General features: G+C 36.4%; 1 protein-coding gene across 1 annotated transcript in view; it reads left to right on the top strand.

The window, feature by feature from the left end:
• LOC135696440 (DNA replication complex GINS protein SLD5) overlaps nt 1-16,386 on the top strand; it is a 26,099-nt gene extending 9,713 nt beyond the window's left edge. The window contains exons 3-9 of the mRNA XM_065215829.2: nt 6,146-6,232; nt 6,425-6,484; nt 7,614-7,667; nt 8,273-8,370; nt 10,461-10,546; nt 13,911-13,986; nt 16,164-16,386. Coding sequence (XP_065071901.1) covers nt 6,146-6,232; nt 6,425-6,484; nt 7,614-7,667; nt 8,273-8,370; nt 10,461-10,546; nt 13,911-13,986; nt 16,164-16,260 — 558 coding nt within the window. The 3' untranslated portion in view covers nt 16,261-16,386. The remainder of the gene's footprint in view (nt 1-6,145; nt 6,233-6,424; nt 6,485-7,613; nt 7,668-8,272; nt 8,371-10,460; nt 10,547-13,910; nt 13,987-16,163) is intronic.

Genomic DNA, 16,386 nt, shown 5'->3' with positions numbered 1-16,386 from the left:
CTGCTACAAGACCAGTGGCCATAGAGAAGAGTCTTGGATCTTTCTCACGTGCTTACATGACAAAGTTTTAAAATGTGATTTTTAGTAACTTTATCAAAGTTGCTGGTCCCTAGAAATTTTTTGCAAAAATTTTAATTTTTCTCAAATGCAGATTTTTTCAGTCTGTTTTAAATTTGGAAGAATCCACTTCCATGTAAACAATAACATAACCTAACAGCTGTGAGCAGTGGTGTAAATTTGGCATAGAGATGGCCTAGCACAGAGCAATTGGGCGTAACTATTGCTTACCACTGATCAATTTGGCATAGCAATGGCGTAGGCCTATTTTATTTTACTAAAACATTATTTTTGGATTTTCCTTGATTAATTTTTTCTTATGCAAATATTTTCTTTTCTCTGCTTGTCACTACTATTCTGCTTTATGCGAAGCATGATGTTTGCTATCCTGCTCTTGTGATTCATGAAGCACAACCCCCCTGTTCCATCCTCTTCAATTGATTTTTAGAGGATGGCTCAAGAGTATGTAAATTTGCTGCAATCATTTGTAATGTGGGGGGAAATTCCCTGTCTATATACGCTAAAAGGGTTGAGGAGCAGGCCTTTTCGTTTCATGCGGGCGATCGCCTTCAGTCTCACCCTCGCCAAATTATTGATGTCGGCTATCAACTGACCTCGCAAAAACATGTATTGCCCGCAAGGGAAAGATAAAGCACTTAGGGAGAAGTTAGCAACGAATGTCATTATTGTTATTGTCGCTATTATCACATATTCTCGCGGCGTCATCAAGGATTTCCCTCGAGGCCTTTTAGCTGAACGTTCTTTAGTATGCGAATGCCCTCAAAGCGCGGGCCATCAAAGGGGTAGAAATCCGTCGCTCCGGTCATTTTTAGCCAAAATTCCGTGCCTCAAAACTATTGGTAGGACCTATATTCAAAGATGTTTCTACAAGACAACTGGTGAAGAATTCAACAGATCCTTAAAACTTTTCGAAAAATCCCGTATCCTATGCATCATTTTTGAGAAAATCCGCGTCCGGCAAATGTTTAGAATTCCATCGTTCCATCCAGAAATTGCCAGATTTCCGTTATCTATGACAAATTTTCTTCAAAACCCATTGTTCCGTAGACCTTGCTGATCCCTACATCGAACGTCGTTTACTTTTAAACGGGAGCAACAAATATTCGCCTCAGTGATAAGAACTGGACAGTAATGGAAAGAAATGCTATAATAAGAAAAGCTGTTGATATTTATTTGTAGAAAACATCAAGGGCGCTGGGGGCATGGGGGCAGCACGGAGGCAGCAAAGTGCCCTTTAAAGAAATTGATTTCCGAACAATATTAATTCATATAAAAATTTTGAATGCTAGTGAAATATGGTTTCAACTATCTCTTGATACCTACATGCAAGACGAAAGTCAATACTTTCCAATTTGATGAGAACTGAAAAACGATTTGCAAAGCAATTCGACCAACAAAAATATTTTCGTTGATAAGTCCTCTTAAACTTTCATGATCATGCTGAACAGATTTCAGATTGCTACCAACCTTGGCTCGCATATGTTTGATATATCAGTCAAGGCATCAATGATATCTTTTATTCAAGCAAAGGCGTAGGAACACAGTAGGTACATATCCCCCTTTTTCCAAAATTCAGTTTACCTGCCCCATTGCAGCCCACCGAGTTGCTGTTTTTGCCAACTGCATAACCAAAAAGTGCCCTTAAATTGCTTAGGTGCTATACGAAATGAGCAAAGGGGTGACCTTTTGGGCCAATGATCTAAATTTTTCTATTTGATTTGCTTTTAAAAACACCAAAAAACAAGCTCACAACAAGGGTTACCGAAATTTGATGGCGACTGAAAATTGGCCATGGTAGACCAGGCGGAGAATGGGGGAATGGTCGCCCGAGAGAGAAATTTATGGGACCAAGTGCTTATAGTCAATTCGAGGGTGCTGATTTCGAAAATCGATATTATACGGGGATGTTGGGGGGCCATCAGCCTCTTTTTCGTGTTTGAAGTCTAATTTTTGCGTATATGAAAGAAATCAATCAAAAAAAACAGTTTAAATGGAATAATTTAAAGTCTTAAAGTTAATTAAGCATATTTCTTGCGCATAAATGCTTTAAATTGAATTATGGTCTGTTAAGGGGGCCAAAAGCCTCGTTTTCACGAGAAAATTGCGTAATCTTAAAATTTTTATCCTTTAAAAGGCATCTAGAAAGCTTAATACATCTTTTGTTGAGATTAATTTTTGAATTGTCGTCCCGAAGGAACTATGCAGCGCTATCAATTACTAACTGATAAATGACACTATGGAAAAAACAACCGGATCATCTAAACGTAGTTTAATCGTTCCAAAGTTGCTCAAGATCGTCTTCTGAGTCACTGCACACGACACTCTAAGCGTAAAGCTCTTTTTCACTCTGACAGTAGAATCCTCATTCACCCTAATCATGATCTATCTACTAGTAAGCCCAACTTAATCATTGCCTAGGGGCTACGCCTCCAGAACACCAACCCTCTCGCCCTTAACAGCGCTTTCACTTACAACCAGGGTTCGTCATTGGCTAAACGACGATTCCTGACCTGTTTCACCAGCAAATTTTGACACTCCAAGGAGCCCTTTCTGCCAGTCCTGCCCCCGCCGCATAACCTCTGAGTAAGAGACTTTGTCTTGAAGCTCTAAAAGAATCTGAAAATATAGATAATGCAGTCACAGAGGAAGAGGGAGAGAATGTAAATTACATTTTTCAATTTTTAATATTGAACGTAAGTTTTTCAACCGAATCGGAATCTGATTGCGAATCAAAAGTTAGGCAGACATGGATAGACAATACCCTAATTTTCCCTAAGGTCCTGAAGGACTTCATTTAATAAATAATGTTGGACGGGCGATCACCATTGTAAGCTGATCCGAAAATTTCTTCCCAAAAAAACCTGGTCGTGGACGCACAGAAATGCAGTCAATGCAAACAATCTGTTCATTTGTTCTGTGAAAAATTAAATACAACAATGGGTACATATACAGCAAATTTCTTATTTCAAATGTACTGATACAGGTACAGAATTAAACGTTATTTGTAACTTTTTCCTTGTTGAAAAAATAACTATTTATAATTTCGTTCTCGTAAACATTATATTTATAATGATGATCGGATCATCAAACAGCAATAAAAAGTACAACGGGTGCCTCAGGATTGAAGAAAAAAGGGCAACAACAGTAAGGCACATTTCTCGAACTTTTTCGTTTTTGGTATCTAACAATATTTATGTGGGGGAGATTGGGCACAGTCGGAATAATTTCCTAGAAACAGCTATCAATATATGAGTTACCAATCAGCTAAAGGCGCCCCAAATATCCACCACATTTTTGGGTCAAACCATCAGGCACACCATCACAACTAACAAATCAGGAACAACTTATTGTAGCTAGAGATTGCCATGGCATTCCTTGTCCAGTACCAGTTGATGCATCAAATATGTATAGAGAAATTTGAGTGGGATCATACAACAAACTTGCCAAACCAGTGTTTCAAGCCTTGGCTAAAAGTGTTTTGATGGCATTGTTTCACAAATGCGTGATGTGGCAGCAGATGGCCTTTACCATGTTTTTCCAATACTTGCGAGAAAGTCTGGGTATTGAAGCTAATACTGAATTAGCTTTACCAATAACTTGGGACAGTGCTATGTCTTGAATTTAGCGATCACTGAAGTGAGGGACTTGCGTTTCTCAATATGGTGGATAAAAGTTCAAAAAGACCAGTGTTGTACTCATCTCAACGTTTTGCTAGTTCTTCTTTTGAGCAATGGGTCAAAATAGAAGATAGCTTTAGCTCATACCTAAAGGCATTTGCTCTGTTGCATCCCAAGCGAGACAAAGAGGAAGAATGGCAGTAAATGATAACAGGATCAGATTATGTTCTAGATTTTCTTGGGCATAATGGAGCCTGTTGTTCAGTTGATGGCACGATCTGAATCAATTGATGTTCCCATATGGAAATTAAAATTATGGTGGCCAAAAAATTAAGGAAAGCTTGAGAAAGCTGCTAGAGATGATCCTGAAGCGTTTCCAAAGTTAGAGAAGGTGAGACATAATTTAAAGCAAGGAGGGAAATTCAAACATGTAACATTACTTCAGAGTTGGCTGGTGATGAAAGATGAAAGGATGCCAGTGCAGATAGATATGCCTGGAAAATGCGGGAAAGTTCTGACATCAAAGTGGATAGAGAAGAGTTTGCAAAGAGACTTTGTGAAGCATTGCAAAAGTGGATTGACTCTTTTGTAAATGAAAATGCTATTGCCGTTCTTCAAAATTTCGATGCTGCCAATCTTGTTAAGTTGAGTTGTGGAACAATGAATGATGATGGCACGCTAGATTTTGTTATGGATGACGAGGAGATATAGGAATGTGGTATCAATAAATGTAATAAAATGTTGAAAGTTGTTTAAAAAATGCCCTATATCATATCATCGGGAATTAATTTTGATGCACGAATGGCATATGAAAACATGTCAGGAATCAAGAAATCAAGAATGAAAGCTGTATGGAGCGGTGTGTGCCCAGAGTGGTTTGTTGAAGATAGCAAAAAGAAGTCAGAAAAATGTGATCAGGAAGCTAACATGGTTGAATGCTAAATGGTATTTGCTAAATGCAGAAGAAAGAAAGCGTGATTAGATTAGCAAAGCATTTACCAGTCGTTCTAATAGCAGAAGGATTTTTGGCATTTTGGCATGGTCAAACCTCCGTCTTGGTATGGTCACGTCTTGGTTTGGCATGGTCACTTCTTGATATTGCACTAGCGGAAGGAAGTCCAGAAGCCATTGCAGAGAGTTTCTATAATTTTATGCGAAATCAGCAACAATCTAGGGGTCAAAAGAATGAAACACTGACAAGACGCAATGAATTAAACTGGTGCTTTCCTTCTCTGAAAAACTGTGAGAACATTATAAAAGAAAGTGTTCAATTGTATATGACGGGCGACAGTAACATGCCATTTCACAAGAGGAGTGCTATTTACTCCAGTCGAGCAGAAAATTGTGATGTTTCAAAAATTATCGACAGAGTTGTTTCAGAGCTTGGATGTTGTCCATTTTGGGCATTTTTTTTCTTTGACTGTTTTGTTTTGTTAAAAATGTATCTTGTTTTCTTATATTTGATATTACCTATATAAAATATTATTTCATCAAAGCGACAGAGAAATGCTATAAAAACTTTTTAAAATTTTGATTATTCATAATTTGTTGTGTTCGGTAAAATTTAATACCAATAAATGAATTAAGTTTAAAAAGCAAAACAATAGCTGTTTTGGATCTGCGGAAATTGAAATTTGCTGTTGACTAGTCGATGATTGAATTGGTTAGCTAATTTTTTTTTAAAACAAGACTAATTTTTTTCTAAAAATGAAGATAAACTTCTTTTTTGAACATTTCTCTTTGCTAGAAAATTATTTGCAAATTAAACTGAAAAAGCACTAGGAAAAAAATAAATCAAGGGAAAAACTTTTAGCAAAATATTTTGCTGCATTGAAATATTTCCATTCCATTATTGAACAAAAATCTGTAAAATCTTTATCTATTTTGAATTAGAAAACTTGATATAAAACAAGAAGTCGTGGTACACAGTTGACATGAAAAAGAATAAAATAAAGACACACATACACCACAGTTTTCTCAATTTATCAATCTTCTTTATCTGGCGTACAATATTTACAGTTTTACTAACTTCTCAAAACTTCGGTGCACCTACACAAAAACTCCGGTGGACCTTCGGCGTACAGTTGACATGAAATGCACTCTAGATCGGCAACAGCTGTGAGATAAAAGTCAGTCCCAATACAAGCCTAAATATCTCTGGTGTCTTTCTCATTGGCAGTAAAGATAATAAACTTCTAAAAACTTTCATCAGGTAGCCAAACAGATTTCCACACCTATTTTTTGTGCAGCGTACCTCGATTATATATTCGGCAAAACAAGGGTAATGACACCTTATATCCCCTCTTGGCATTACCATTATTAGCATTAAGCCTGATGAGATTCAGCCCGTAAAGTTGGTTTCTTTCTTTCATTTGTTTCTGGCGCATTTCTTTTTGCTAAACTGAAGTCAAGTTGTCAATAATTATATTGCTGTGTTTCTACGTTTGCAGGCATGGTTGAACGAAAAATTTGCACCAGAACTTCTTCATTCCAAAGTGGAGCTAGTGGAGTGTCTTTTGGAACAGATCCAGGAGATGGTATTTTGCCCATATGAATTTTTGAAAATATTTTTATTATTTCTTCTTTGAAACATTTATCATGTAGCGGAATTACTTGTTAGATTTGTTTTTTACTCGAATTCAACTCGAATTTGTGAAATTTTTCTCATGAAATACCTCACTGCATTTGAGACAATTGCGGTTAATTTTATATTTCTTTATTTTGACAAGGATGAAAAACTAAAAGCAGCACCCAAAGGTGACATTGCAGCATCATTACAAATCATGGAGGTAAATATTTAAGTTTTTATTGTATCCTTGAGTTCCTTTAAACTTAACATGTACTGGTGTCTTAGTGCATATGGGACATGGCAAATCAGCAAGGAAAGTTGTTTGAGGGTAGTGAATCTCAAGGATATGAAAACAAAATAGGAATATCGATCCCAATTGCGGAGACTAGGCAAACCAACAGGAGTTCATCTCTAATCAGAACACACTAAGCTGTGCTCTACGTAACGAGCCTTCATGCAGAGGAGATGAACATATTTTTATCTCTCTTTGCTTTAAAGAGTCTTTGGAAATGGCACATCTGTGCACTTACATTAGATTCCTTAAGCAATTACATATATATTACGTCATCAAATCACAAACTGGTGGCCACACTAGTGGACACACTGGACAGCACCGAGGAAAATCTTCGAAAATAAAAGAATTTCAGTTGAAACACCCAGGCAACGCTCTGGTCTCTTTGTTGTTATGAAAGGTCGTTAAAGTTTGGTTTGAAGAAGGATGAACACTGTTCTGTCTCGCTCATTTTCCTCATAGCGCATGCTCTTTCAATTCTGTATCACTTAGCACTTTCACCTAGCCTCATAGACAACTATAAACTCTATCTAAGCAAAGTAACTATCTACTCTATAAAGTCTCATTACAGCTTATTTACGACTCTACTTCGCAAGAAATATGTATTTATCTTACCAAGAGCTATTTTGTTTCATTTAGATGAAACAGAAGTTAAACCCACTCTTTTCGTTTCCTGACATCAAAATCTTTATTGTATTTCAATAGTTGGCTGCCATCAGATGTCATCCCACGAAGTTTAGGTGGAATGGGCCCAGTCTTTGTTAAATTTTTTGAGACTTGAAATATTAAAAAGCAAGAAATACCTAGCTGATTTTTCCTCTCCCGTCATGCTGTTCAACATCAATACACATATTCATCGTTAAAACATCAATAGATGAAAAGTGTTATCGTGTGTCTTCGTTAGTGACGTCATAGAAGCTCAATGAGCACGCAGGAGAAAGAAAGGCAGGCTCCTTCTTACCAGTGTTCACAGTATTTTCTTCTGAACTGAGTCAGCTCAGAACGTTTTTCACGTATTATACAAGGTATTAATGTATTTTTTATAATTCATTTGCAGCTTGAACGTGTGAAATTTATTATGAGTAGTTACATGAGGAGAAGGATCGAAAAGGTTCGCTTTCTTTATCAATGGTATCAGAATCTTTGAAATTTTATACTTTTACTCAGCTTTCTTAAGTTTTTTATGTCAAGAGCTTTTTATTGTGATTTTAAAAAACATGTTGAAACGTTATTGTTTCTAATTTTTGTGTGTTTTATCGGTCAAACGCAAGAAAGTTGCAAGGTTTTCGATTAGACATTTTGCAAATTTTTCCAGCATTTCTTTACTGTGCTTTGGTAATAGAGGTGCATGTAAGTGTACCCTGCACCTCTGGAGTATGATAATCCAAATTAGCAGTTGCATCTCCTTATCCGTTTAGGTCAAACATCTCTAGAACATTTATTGTACATTTCATTATAGAACGAAAATTCCTTTTTTAGAAAGCAAGGATTTATATTTTTTTATATTAAACAGTGGCGGACACCTGGGTGGCAAGGGGCGAGAGAGGGGGATGGAATAGCCGCCCCCCAAAATTTTGGAAGACAATGGTCTTTTGTTCTGAAGCAATGGGGGTAATATGACGTCTTCTTTTTAAAACAATAGGCTTGCTCCCCCCAAGTATTTGTGTACGCTACTGATATTAAACCGGAATGTAATTATCGTCCTTTTATTCTTAGATAGAAGAATTCACTGTACATATCCTAGAAGAAGAAGCTGGAAGAAGCGAGGGTCAGCCAAGCAAGCTGTCACCTGAAGAACTCAGATATGCAAAAGAGTTTGTGTTCTTATGAAATATTTCTAATATAATGAAATTCCTAACATCTTCTTTCGCAGAAATGTATCATGTCCAGTTGTTATATGTGATTCCATATAAAGCCCTTTGTCATACAGCATGTCTGTACGAAGAGAGAGGAGGATCGACTGTAGATGATCTCGGATAACATTGCTGAGACAAATACAATTCTTGCGATTTTCTACGTTGCCCCTGTCAATGCGAATCCCACCTTCCCCAGGAATCAATTTTGGACTTGTTGTTCTATCATTTTTAAAAACATACATTCAACATTGCACTGAAGGAAGGGGAAATTTTTTTTTTCAAAGGAAAGAGTTATCATAAGCTTTTCTTGAAAGTCTCACCCACTTTTGTCCAGAATTTTAGTCTAAATAAACAGAAATTGAAAAGTTTTCTTCTGGTTCACGACGAAATTAAAATCTTTGTGTCTTCAAAACTTGAGATGAGAAATGGTAAGAAATAACTTCAGGAACGTCAAATCGTTTAATGTAATCAGATAGGAAGATCTCAATCGCGAATGCTCAGGGACCTCTCACTCGAAGAAGTACATTGGATAATTTTGTGGACTGGGTCATGAAAAATCCTGATATTATTGAACATAAAAAACTATGATACATTTTTTCATTTGAATCATAGTCAGAAACATTATGACTTTTCTCTGATATTACAATTTAAGAGAATTTTTCATAACTCATACCTGTGATGGTTTTTGGTTCATTTGTTTCACGAATATGATTTTTTTGGTTGCAAAATGCTTATGAAAATTAACCTTCCGTGCGTAAAGAGATCTACTTGTCCTAGGATGACACGAAGTTTTAGCAATTAAGAACAATCATGAATCAAAGCTTTGCCTAATGGTCGCCCAAAATCCTGTTCATTTTGCCTACCCATAAATATTCTTTTCTAATAATCCAATGCAATATCTCTAGTCAATAATTGAAAATGTAAAGCTGTCTTACATAGAAGGCTCATGGTCACAAAAAAAATTATCTTGCAGTTAGATCCAAATTTGAAGCTAAATTAAAACTATTTTCTGTACCTATTTTTCTAATATTTCGATAAAATATTCAAAGGCAAAGCGGGTTGGATTTACCTGCTCAGGAGGTTTTCATGGTTGTTTCCGTCCATCAAAGACATTTTTTTCAGAGATTTTTCAACACCTAGAGCTTTTTAGCATTAGCTGGCAGTCCTTTTGACAATGTCATTTTAATATCGTAAATCACCAATGTTAAATCGAGATGGTTTAAGGTAAATCACATCCATTTTTGTAATAGTCCATGTGGAAGTTCCCCGAAGAGTGACTATTTCAGAGTCAAATTTTTTTTAATTCTCTGGCCACTGTGCCAATACTTTGAAAAACATGTTAAAAACAGTGACATCAGGGTATGGTCTGCATGTGGTAACAGAGTGACCTTCCTTGCAGCCATCCATGGTACGAACACCATTGCCGAGTTTCAACACATACCTTTATTCATTTCACTTGTTCTATACACAGGAGTAAGGGTTGATTGGAACAGCTTACAGATAAACAAAGATTGATCATAAATTGTCAATTTACACAAATCATAGATTTTCTTAAGTTCCATACTTCAGCCACTACCAAATCCTTGGAAGTTTGGTTAAAAGGTGCTCTTTTGTGTAAAAACTATGAGAAAAATCAAAATGGTCGGTCAATTTCCAGACTGGGTACACTTTATGGTCAATGTCGAAAGTGGGCAGAGTTGGATTATGTTAAAGTTGGGCATAGTTTACCACTACCGAACAGATTAGACATGTGGTTAAGATTTGCTTATAAAGACGTTTGCTTGCATTCCTTAAAAGCAAGAACCTCAACAGATATAACAAAGGCGGTGACATTTTGTGTTCTTTTGTCCTGCTGGAATTAGTGGTAACTATAATTTGCTTGGTAGTGAATAAATCCGACTAACTTTTTTATCCTTTTAGCTATCTGTTCCTTGTTAATGCAGATCTTATTCTACTTACTACGTTTTAAATTGATCTTTTGGATTATTTTTTTTCTCTTTGTGTCAATGATATACGAACATTAACTTTTTCATTAACCTTTATCATAGATTTGCAGACAATATGGAATCGTTGTTCAGTTCACTGGCCTTGCGACATATGCCTGCCAACATGCAAAGCATTGACCGCAAAAAAGGTAGCAATAGCAGTGGCGTAGATAGAAAAATTCATAGGAGGGGCGAGAAACGTAGATTTTTTTACACAAATTTGGACAAAACATAACTACATTAGAACAGAGCCCAACAAAAGATAATATTTTATCATTTATTCAAAATCAAGTGTCAGAAGTCTTACTACTAAAAAAGGCATTTTAAGTACCATTCCTTATTGTAAGGGATAGCCAACCTGATTCAGAACAACTGAAGAAATCGCTATATTCAGATTTAAAGTCTCTACTCTCAAAATGTAACACTCACTTAGATAGAAGATAGTCATATTTCCGATAAGATCAGACGTTTTACGACAAAATATCAATTTAGCTTTACAGGTGGGTCTTTCGCCCCTCTTTCACCCCCTCTCTGACCCCTCTCTCTGACCCCCTCTCTGACCGCCCTTTAACTACGCCACTGATATGGTCTTCTTCATATAAGTTTTTCCTAACAATTTATGATACGTCTTAATGCGAAGTTTTTTATAATCTTGATTTTCAATCTGTCAAAAAGGAACCAATCATGGGAACTCAACATAGAAAACTTGCGATTTGTACAAAGCAGATATTGTAGATTTTGGTTCTCGTGTTGGTCATGAACGTTCCATAGTCTGAGTCGTTGCAGGGGAAAATGTCTTAGTGTTATGTATCATGTTTCCATTTTCTTGTTATCACCCTCTACTCCAAAGATTTGTTTTTGCAATAAGGTTTTTCTGAAAGAGAACTATGTCTGGTTTTCTTGGTTTGTTTGCTAAAACTGGCTTCTTTTACTATGAGATTTTGCTAAGCATCCAAAATGTTGTATTTTTCTATTTCTTCTACTTCTTTAATTCTTATTTTGATAAGAATACAATCCATTATAACACAATTTTTATCATCGTTCCCTGTCCATTATTCATTGAGTCCTAAGGGTAACAGAACCCAATTCTTGACGTCATCTATCCGGCAACGTTTCAGTCTTCCTCGGTCCCTTGTACCTTGTACCATTTGTTCGTTTTTATTTGGCAAAAACTTTTTGTTTTTCTCTTTGATAACAGCTGATGTATGTTTTTGGTTTTGTGTACAGTTGTTGATATGATCCGATCGAAGTCTACAAAAGATTTTGACAGCACTTCCAGGATAATTCTACTTCCAAACTTTTTTTTCCATTCAATACATTTCCATTGAAGACTTTGATAGAATAATTACACACACAGGGCTGTAAGAGATGCAAAACCATATTTTACCGACAGAAATTCTATGCTCATTAATATTTTGTTATAAATTTAATTCTGCCGGCGAGTTCTCTGAAAGTTGGGAGGTGTACATCCCACCCCCCCCCCCCCCCGCACGCTACGCCCCTGCATTCTAGCAATTTTCCCCTTGACTCACCAGGGGGAGACTGCATTTGTTCTACTGGTTGCTAGTTGGGGTGGGGAACAAGAGGAAGTATGTTGATGAGTGGGATAACCCCCGCCCTGTAGGCAAAGAGCATGCGCATGGAATGACGTCATTATTACGCATGCTCTCTCTGACTCCAGGACAGAGGGTTGCTTCACTCATTTGCAGATTTTCGCTCGCTCGTCTCTCCAACAATTGCAGCGCTCAAGTTGAAGCTGTTGTTAATATGGCCTGAACCGCCTTTACGTTAACGCGTCATTCCATTCTGTACTTTGTGTTTGTCAAGTATATCCCTAGACGCCGAAAGTCTTATATAAGCTTAAAAGCCTGTCATTTTCAGCCCTATTTCGATCAATTACGGTGAAGCTTTTTCTCAGCTAAATGTAAACCCTATGAGCTTACTATTCGAAATATCTTTTAAGAATGTTCGAAACTGGCCTAAATCCATTTCCATATTCATGGCCTTTTAAACCAGACGTCATAAATAGTAATACGATCATGAATAATCAATAAATTCTGTCATAACAATCTTACGAAAGCATTAATAACTTATAAGCTATTCAATAGATCTGACCAGTATGTAAAAATTTGTTGCTGTATGAAAAAGTTTTTGAATGAGTATAACAAGATATAGGTTCTCTCAACAACGCTGAAAACTGTTCCATTAGAGTATTATAATATCTTCGTTTTGCAGTGTAGTTTAAGAAGACTGCTAGCTTTTAAATCCTCAGGCTGAAGCAAAAATTTTCTTTTACCTGGAAACTGTTATCATAATAACTGAGATATAGAGATGAAAGGATCAAACATTCCTTTTTTAAGACTAAAATCCTGTGTTTCTTTGTCCTGCTTACCAGATGTAAAAGGGATTTTTCTTTAGTGTTATCTCTACTAAGAGGTTCAAAGTTTGTCCGATATTGCTCTAGTTGAGCCTCCATGCAGCGGCTTTGGTTTCAGTATTTTAGCAAAAGGAATTATTGTTCCTCTGTTAATTCTCTTCAAAGGTAGAAGTATCAACGTCCATTTTAATGTCAAATGACATTTATGTCTGCCTTAGCCAATTGTACTTGGTACTTAGGTGTTGCATTCAACGAGAGTAGAAAACAAATGTCTGAGGCACTTGTATGACTTTGTATACCACCAAGTCTTCACTTTGAATATAGCATCATATCGGACAGATCGATATGATCATCTCAGTAACTACCAGCCAATCAAATCAGTCTATGATTTGAACCAATCATATCTGCTGTTGAAAAGAACTAATCAGAACAAGAAGTCTTTCTAATTTGCGCAGACAGTGATTTCGGCTTTGACATCTCTTATCCAGGCTTGGATGTTCTTACAGCGATCTGTTAAACTTGTTTCAAGCAATCACAAGCTGATACCCTAAAATCTTCAAAAATCCTTTCAGTTGTCTGTCGTAAGTCCAAAATTAGAAATTTCTTCTGTAAGTGAACAGAGACAGGCAAGCACATTCTAATGTGTTTTGTTAGATTTTTTGACTTATTTTGCTCCTTTTTATCTTCAACTTTTTTCTGCAAATAATATTGATAACCTTTGCACCGATAATAAAGAATGGAAATGCTTTTTCGTGATGAATTTCTATAGAAAGCTAAGATTTTTTATTCAAGGTATCACACTTTTGTGTATAGAACAGGAATTTTCTAAGTCGCAACCCCGAATTTCAGGCCTAACGCGACCATCAAACCGGTCTTGTGTTTGCGTTTTTCTGATTGGCCTATTTCGATCCACAACTGGGTATATATTTTCCATCGTGTTCTTTCGGAACCTTATTCTGACGTTTTATGCTCTGAGGAGTGTCAGGCGAAAACGCTTTTAGTATGTCGTAAAATGTTTGCTTTTTTCAAAGCCATTTTCAAATTCTGTACCGCAAAAAATTGTTCATATTATTAAATTATTATATTGATTAAAACTTTGAAATTTTGTATGCTTGCAATGTCATATTTTGTTTCAGTTGCACGGCCGAACCTCAACAGCCATGTTTTCCTGACAGTAACGGAAAACCAAGATCAAGTGCTCGTCGATCCAGAGTACGTAAAACTTCTAGATTTACTACTAATAAAAACCTTTTGTTTTCAAAAGTGTTATGTTTCTTCATCTGCGTAAATTGACAACTGTTAAAGCAACCTTTGCTGGTTTTGCCGTGACATGCTTCGAGTGTATACCAGGGGATGTCGACTTCGAGAACTTTACAACAAAGTAAAGTGACCTTATAATGTTTTGCTGTGCTACAAGAAGTAATGTTTGGCTTAGATTCGTTCTGACCAGTCTTATCAGAATCGCTTCACATCTCCGTCACTGGGCATTCAGTCTGGACTTGACATTAGGAAGTTAATCTCATATTTTTAAAGACTTAATCTTGTTTTAAAGCTCATATCAGCTTCAGAAACCAAAAACACTAAATTATTCAGTTGTTTTTGCACAGTTCAAATGTTAATGAACAGTCTTACTGTTGTAGATCTTATCCAAGAATTTTCATGACTCTATTTTGATATGGAATTGAAAACGCAACTAATTCAATGTAGCCCTTAAAATATAAAATTTAGATATAACACCACTTTGGATTGGAATCCTTCTTAAATAACCCTCATACAAATATATTCTGTGTATTTCACCGCTCATTGTTTCTCTTGAGAAGGTCTTTAATTATTCGAAAAATTGTTCGAACAAGTTATAAAGGAATAAGATTAGGAACTTCTAGAACAGGGAGTATAGCCCATTGGTATAGCCTCAGTACAGAGGCGAGGCAATATAGAAATACCAAAATCAAATGCGAGGCTAGGATACCGCGATTTTGGAGTTGGGGTTGTGTTGTCAATAACATATCTCTATGCAATTACATAGCTTCAGTGGGGGTGCATCCGCGCATTTTTTTGAGATCGAGACTGATAAAACATGCTTTTCCGAAGCTAATCATGTTATTTACAGAGGGGGCGGGGTGCCCGCGTAGTGGTCGTTTTGGAGCTAGTTGATGCTGTGATACTTTTATTCATAAAGGACATATTAAGAGAGAAATGTAAACCTTTGAAAGATTTCTCTTCTCTAGTATTTTGCAGGTTTTATCTTTAGCTATAATCCCTGCAAACTGTCTTGGTAGTCGACACAAAATTTGTCTCAAATTGTTTTGTAGTACATCAAGGGCTTTGGTATTTTCTAATTCATTGCGGTCATATTGTTCTGGTAGTTGATTTTACAGTCAACACTGATTTGGAGAAGAGGGGGTACGGTGCCCTTCTTTTCCATTTGAATCTGTTTGTTATCAGTGTCGTAACTATATTCTGCATCATTATTCTGCTAGAAGTTGTGCAGGGCTCTCTTCTGATATATTAATAGGCAAACCTTTCTCTTTACATAACATATAAAGAACAAAAATTTATGTGCCATTTCCTTTAATTTTCCACATTATTGTTTAGATTTTTACCTTTCCTGAAATTCAAAATGCTATCTGGATATATTAAGGCCTCGTTAGTAATATTCATGTCATGCCGCACAGGATATTTAATTGCTCGCACATGTAATAATGAGAGGCATCATCCTGATCAATGCTGCTTTTGGTGTAGTTAAATAAAACAGAAGCAATACAGCTATGCTAATGATCTATGAAAACGTGACTTTAATTGACCTCTATATTTGAGCTGCGTTGATAAATTTTGATTGTTCACATAGTTTCCCAGCAAGGTTGAAGCCAGAATACTGAAACTGTATTCATTTTCCATACAAAAACTGACACTATTTGCGTTTTTAGTATCCTGAATGTTGTGCTTAATAGAGTCATATGGGAAGCTCTCATTTTTTTGTTGTTTTAGGGGGGAATACTGGGAATAGGGGGGAATACTCTTGATGATTGCTGACATTGCCTGGCGTTAATGAGTCGCGTTTTGCAAAAATACAGAGGTACGATCTGGGAGGCGGCGGTCACCTCCTACATCATTTAATCGTACATCATTTTCTGGAATTAAATACCATTGTCATTAGGGTATCTTATTTCTGTCAAGCTTCAAATATAATTTTTAGCTACTTTGTGTCCAATTGAACGCTTGTTTGATCATTTTCCATTTCTATCTCCCTGTGTTTAAAGATTTATGAACGTTTCTCTTTATCCTACTCAGTACTGACTCGGAGATATAGGCGTGTACTCAATCAGTGTATCAAATGGCAGCAAGTAGTCTTATTGACATTATTTTAAAGGTATTCGTTAATCTTTCAGGGAGGAGCCATTTGATCTTGAAGAGGGAACCCAGCATATAATGCGATATGGCCCAGTGGCACCGCTAGTCAACTCAAGTGCTGTAAAACTCATTTGATGTAGAGGGACTGCATCAACACCTGACTAGCATACATTTATTGAACCTGTTTGTAAATAACAGCTTGATAATCAAAAGAAGAACTGTATTTATTCGTAGAGCGAATGACGATATCTTTGAAGGCAA

This window comes from Rhopilema esculentum, chromosome 14 (genome assembly GCF_057945365.1).
Source record: "Rhopilema esculentum isolate cy_ngs chromosome 14, ASM5794536v1, whole genome shotgun sequence".
NCBI lineage: Eukaryota > Metazoa > Cnidaria > Scyphozoa > Rhizostomeae > Rhizostomatidae > Rhopilema > Rhopilema esculentum.
Note: the sequence above shows the minus strand (reverse complement) of the source record. Positions and strands in the feature narration are given on the sequence as shown.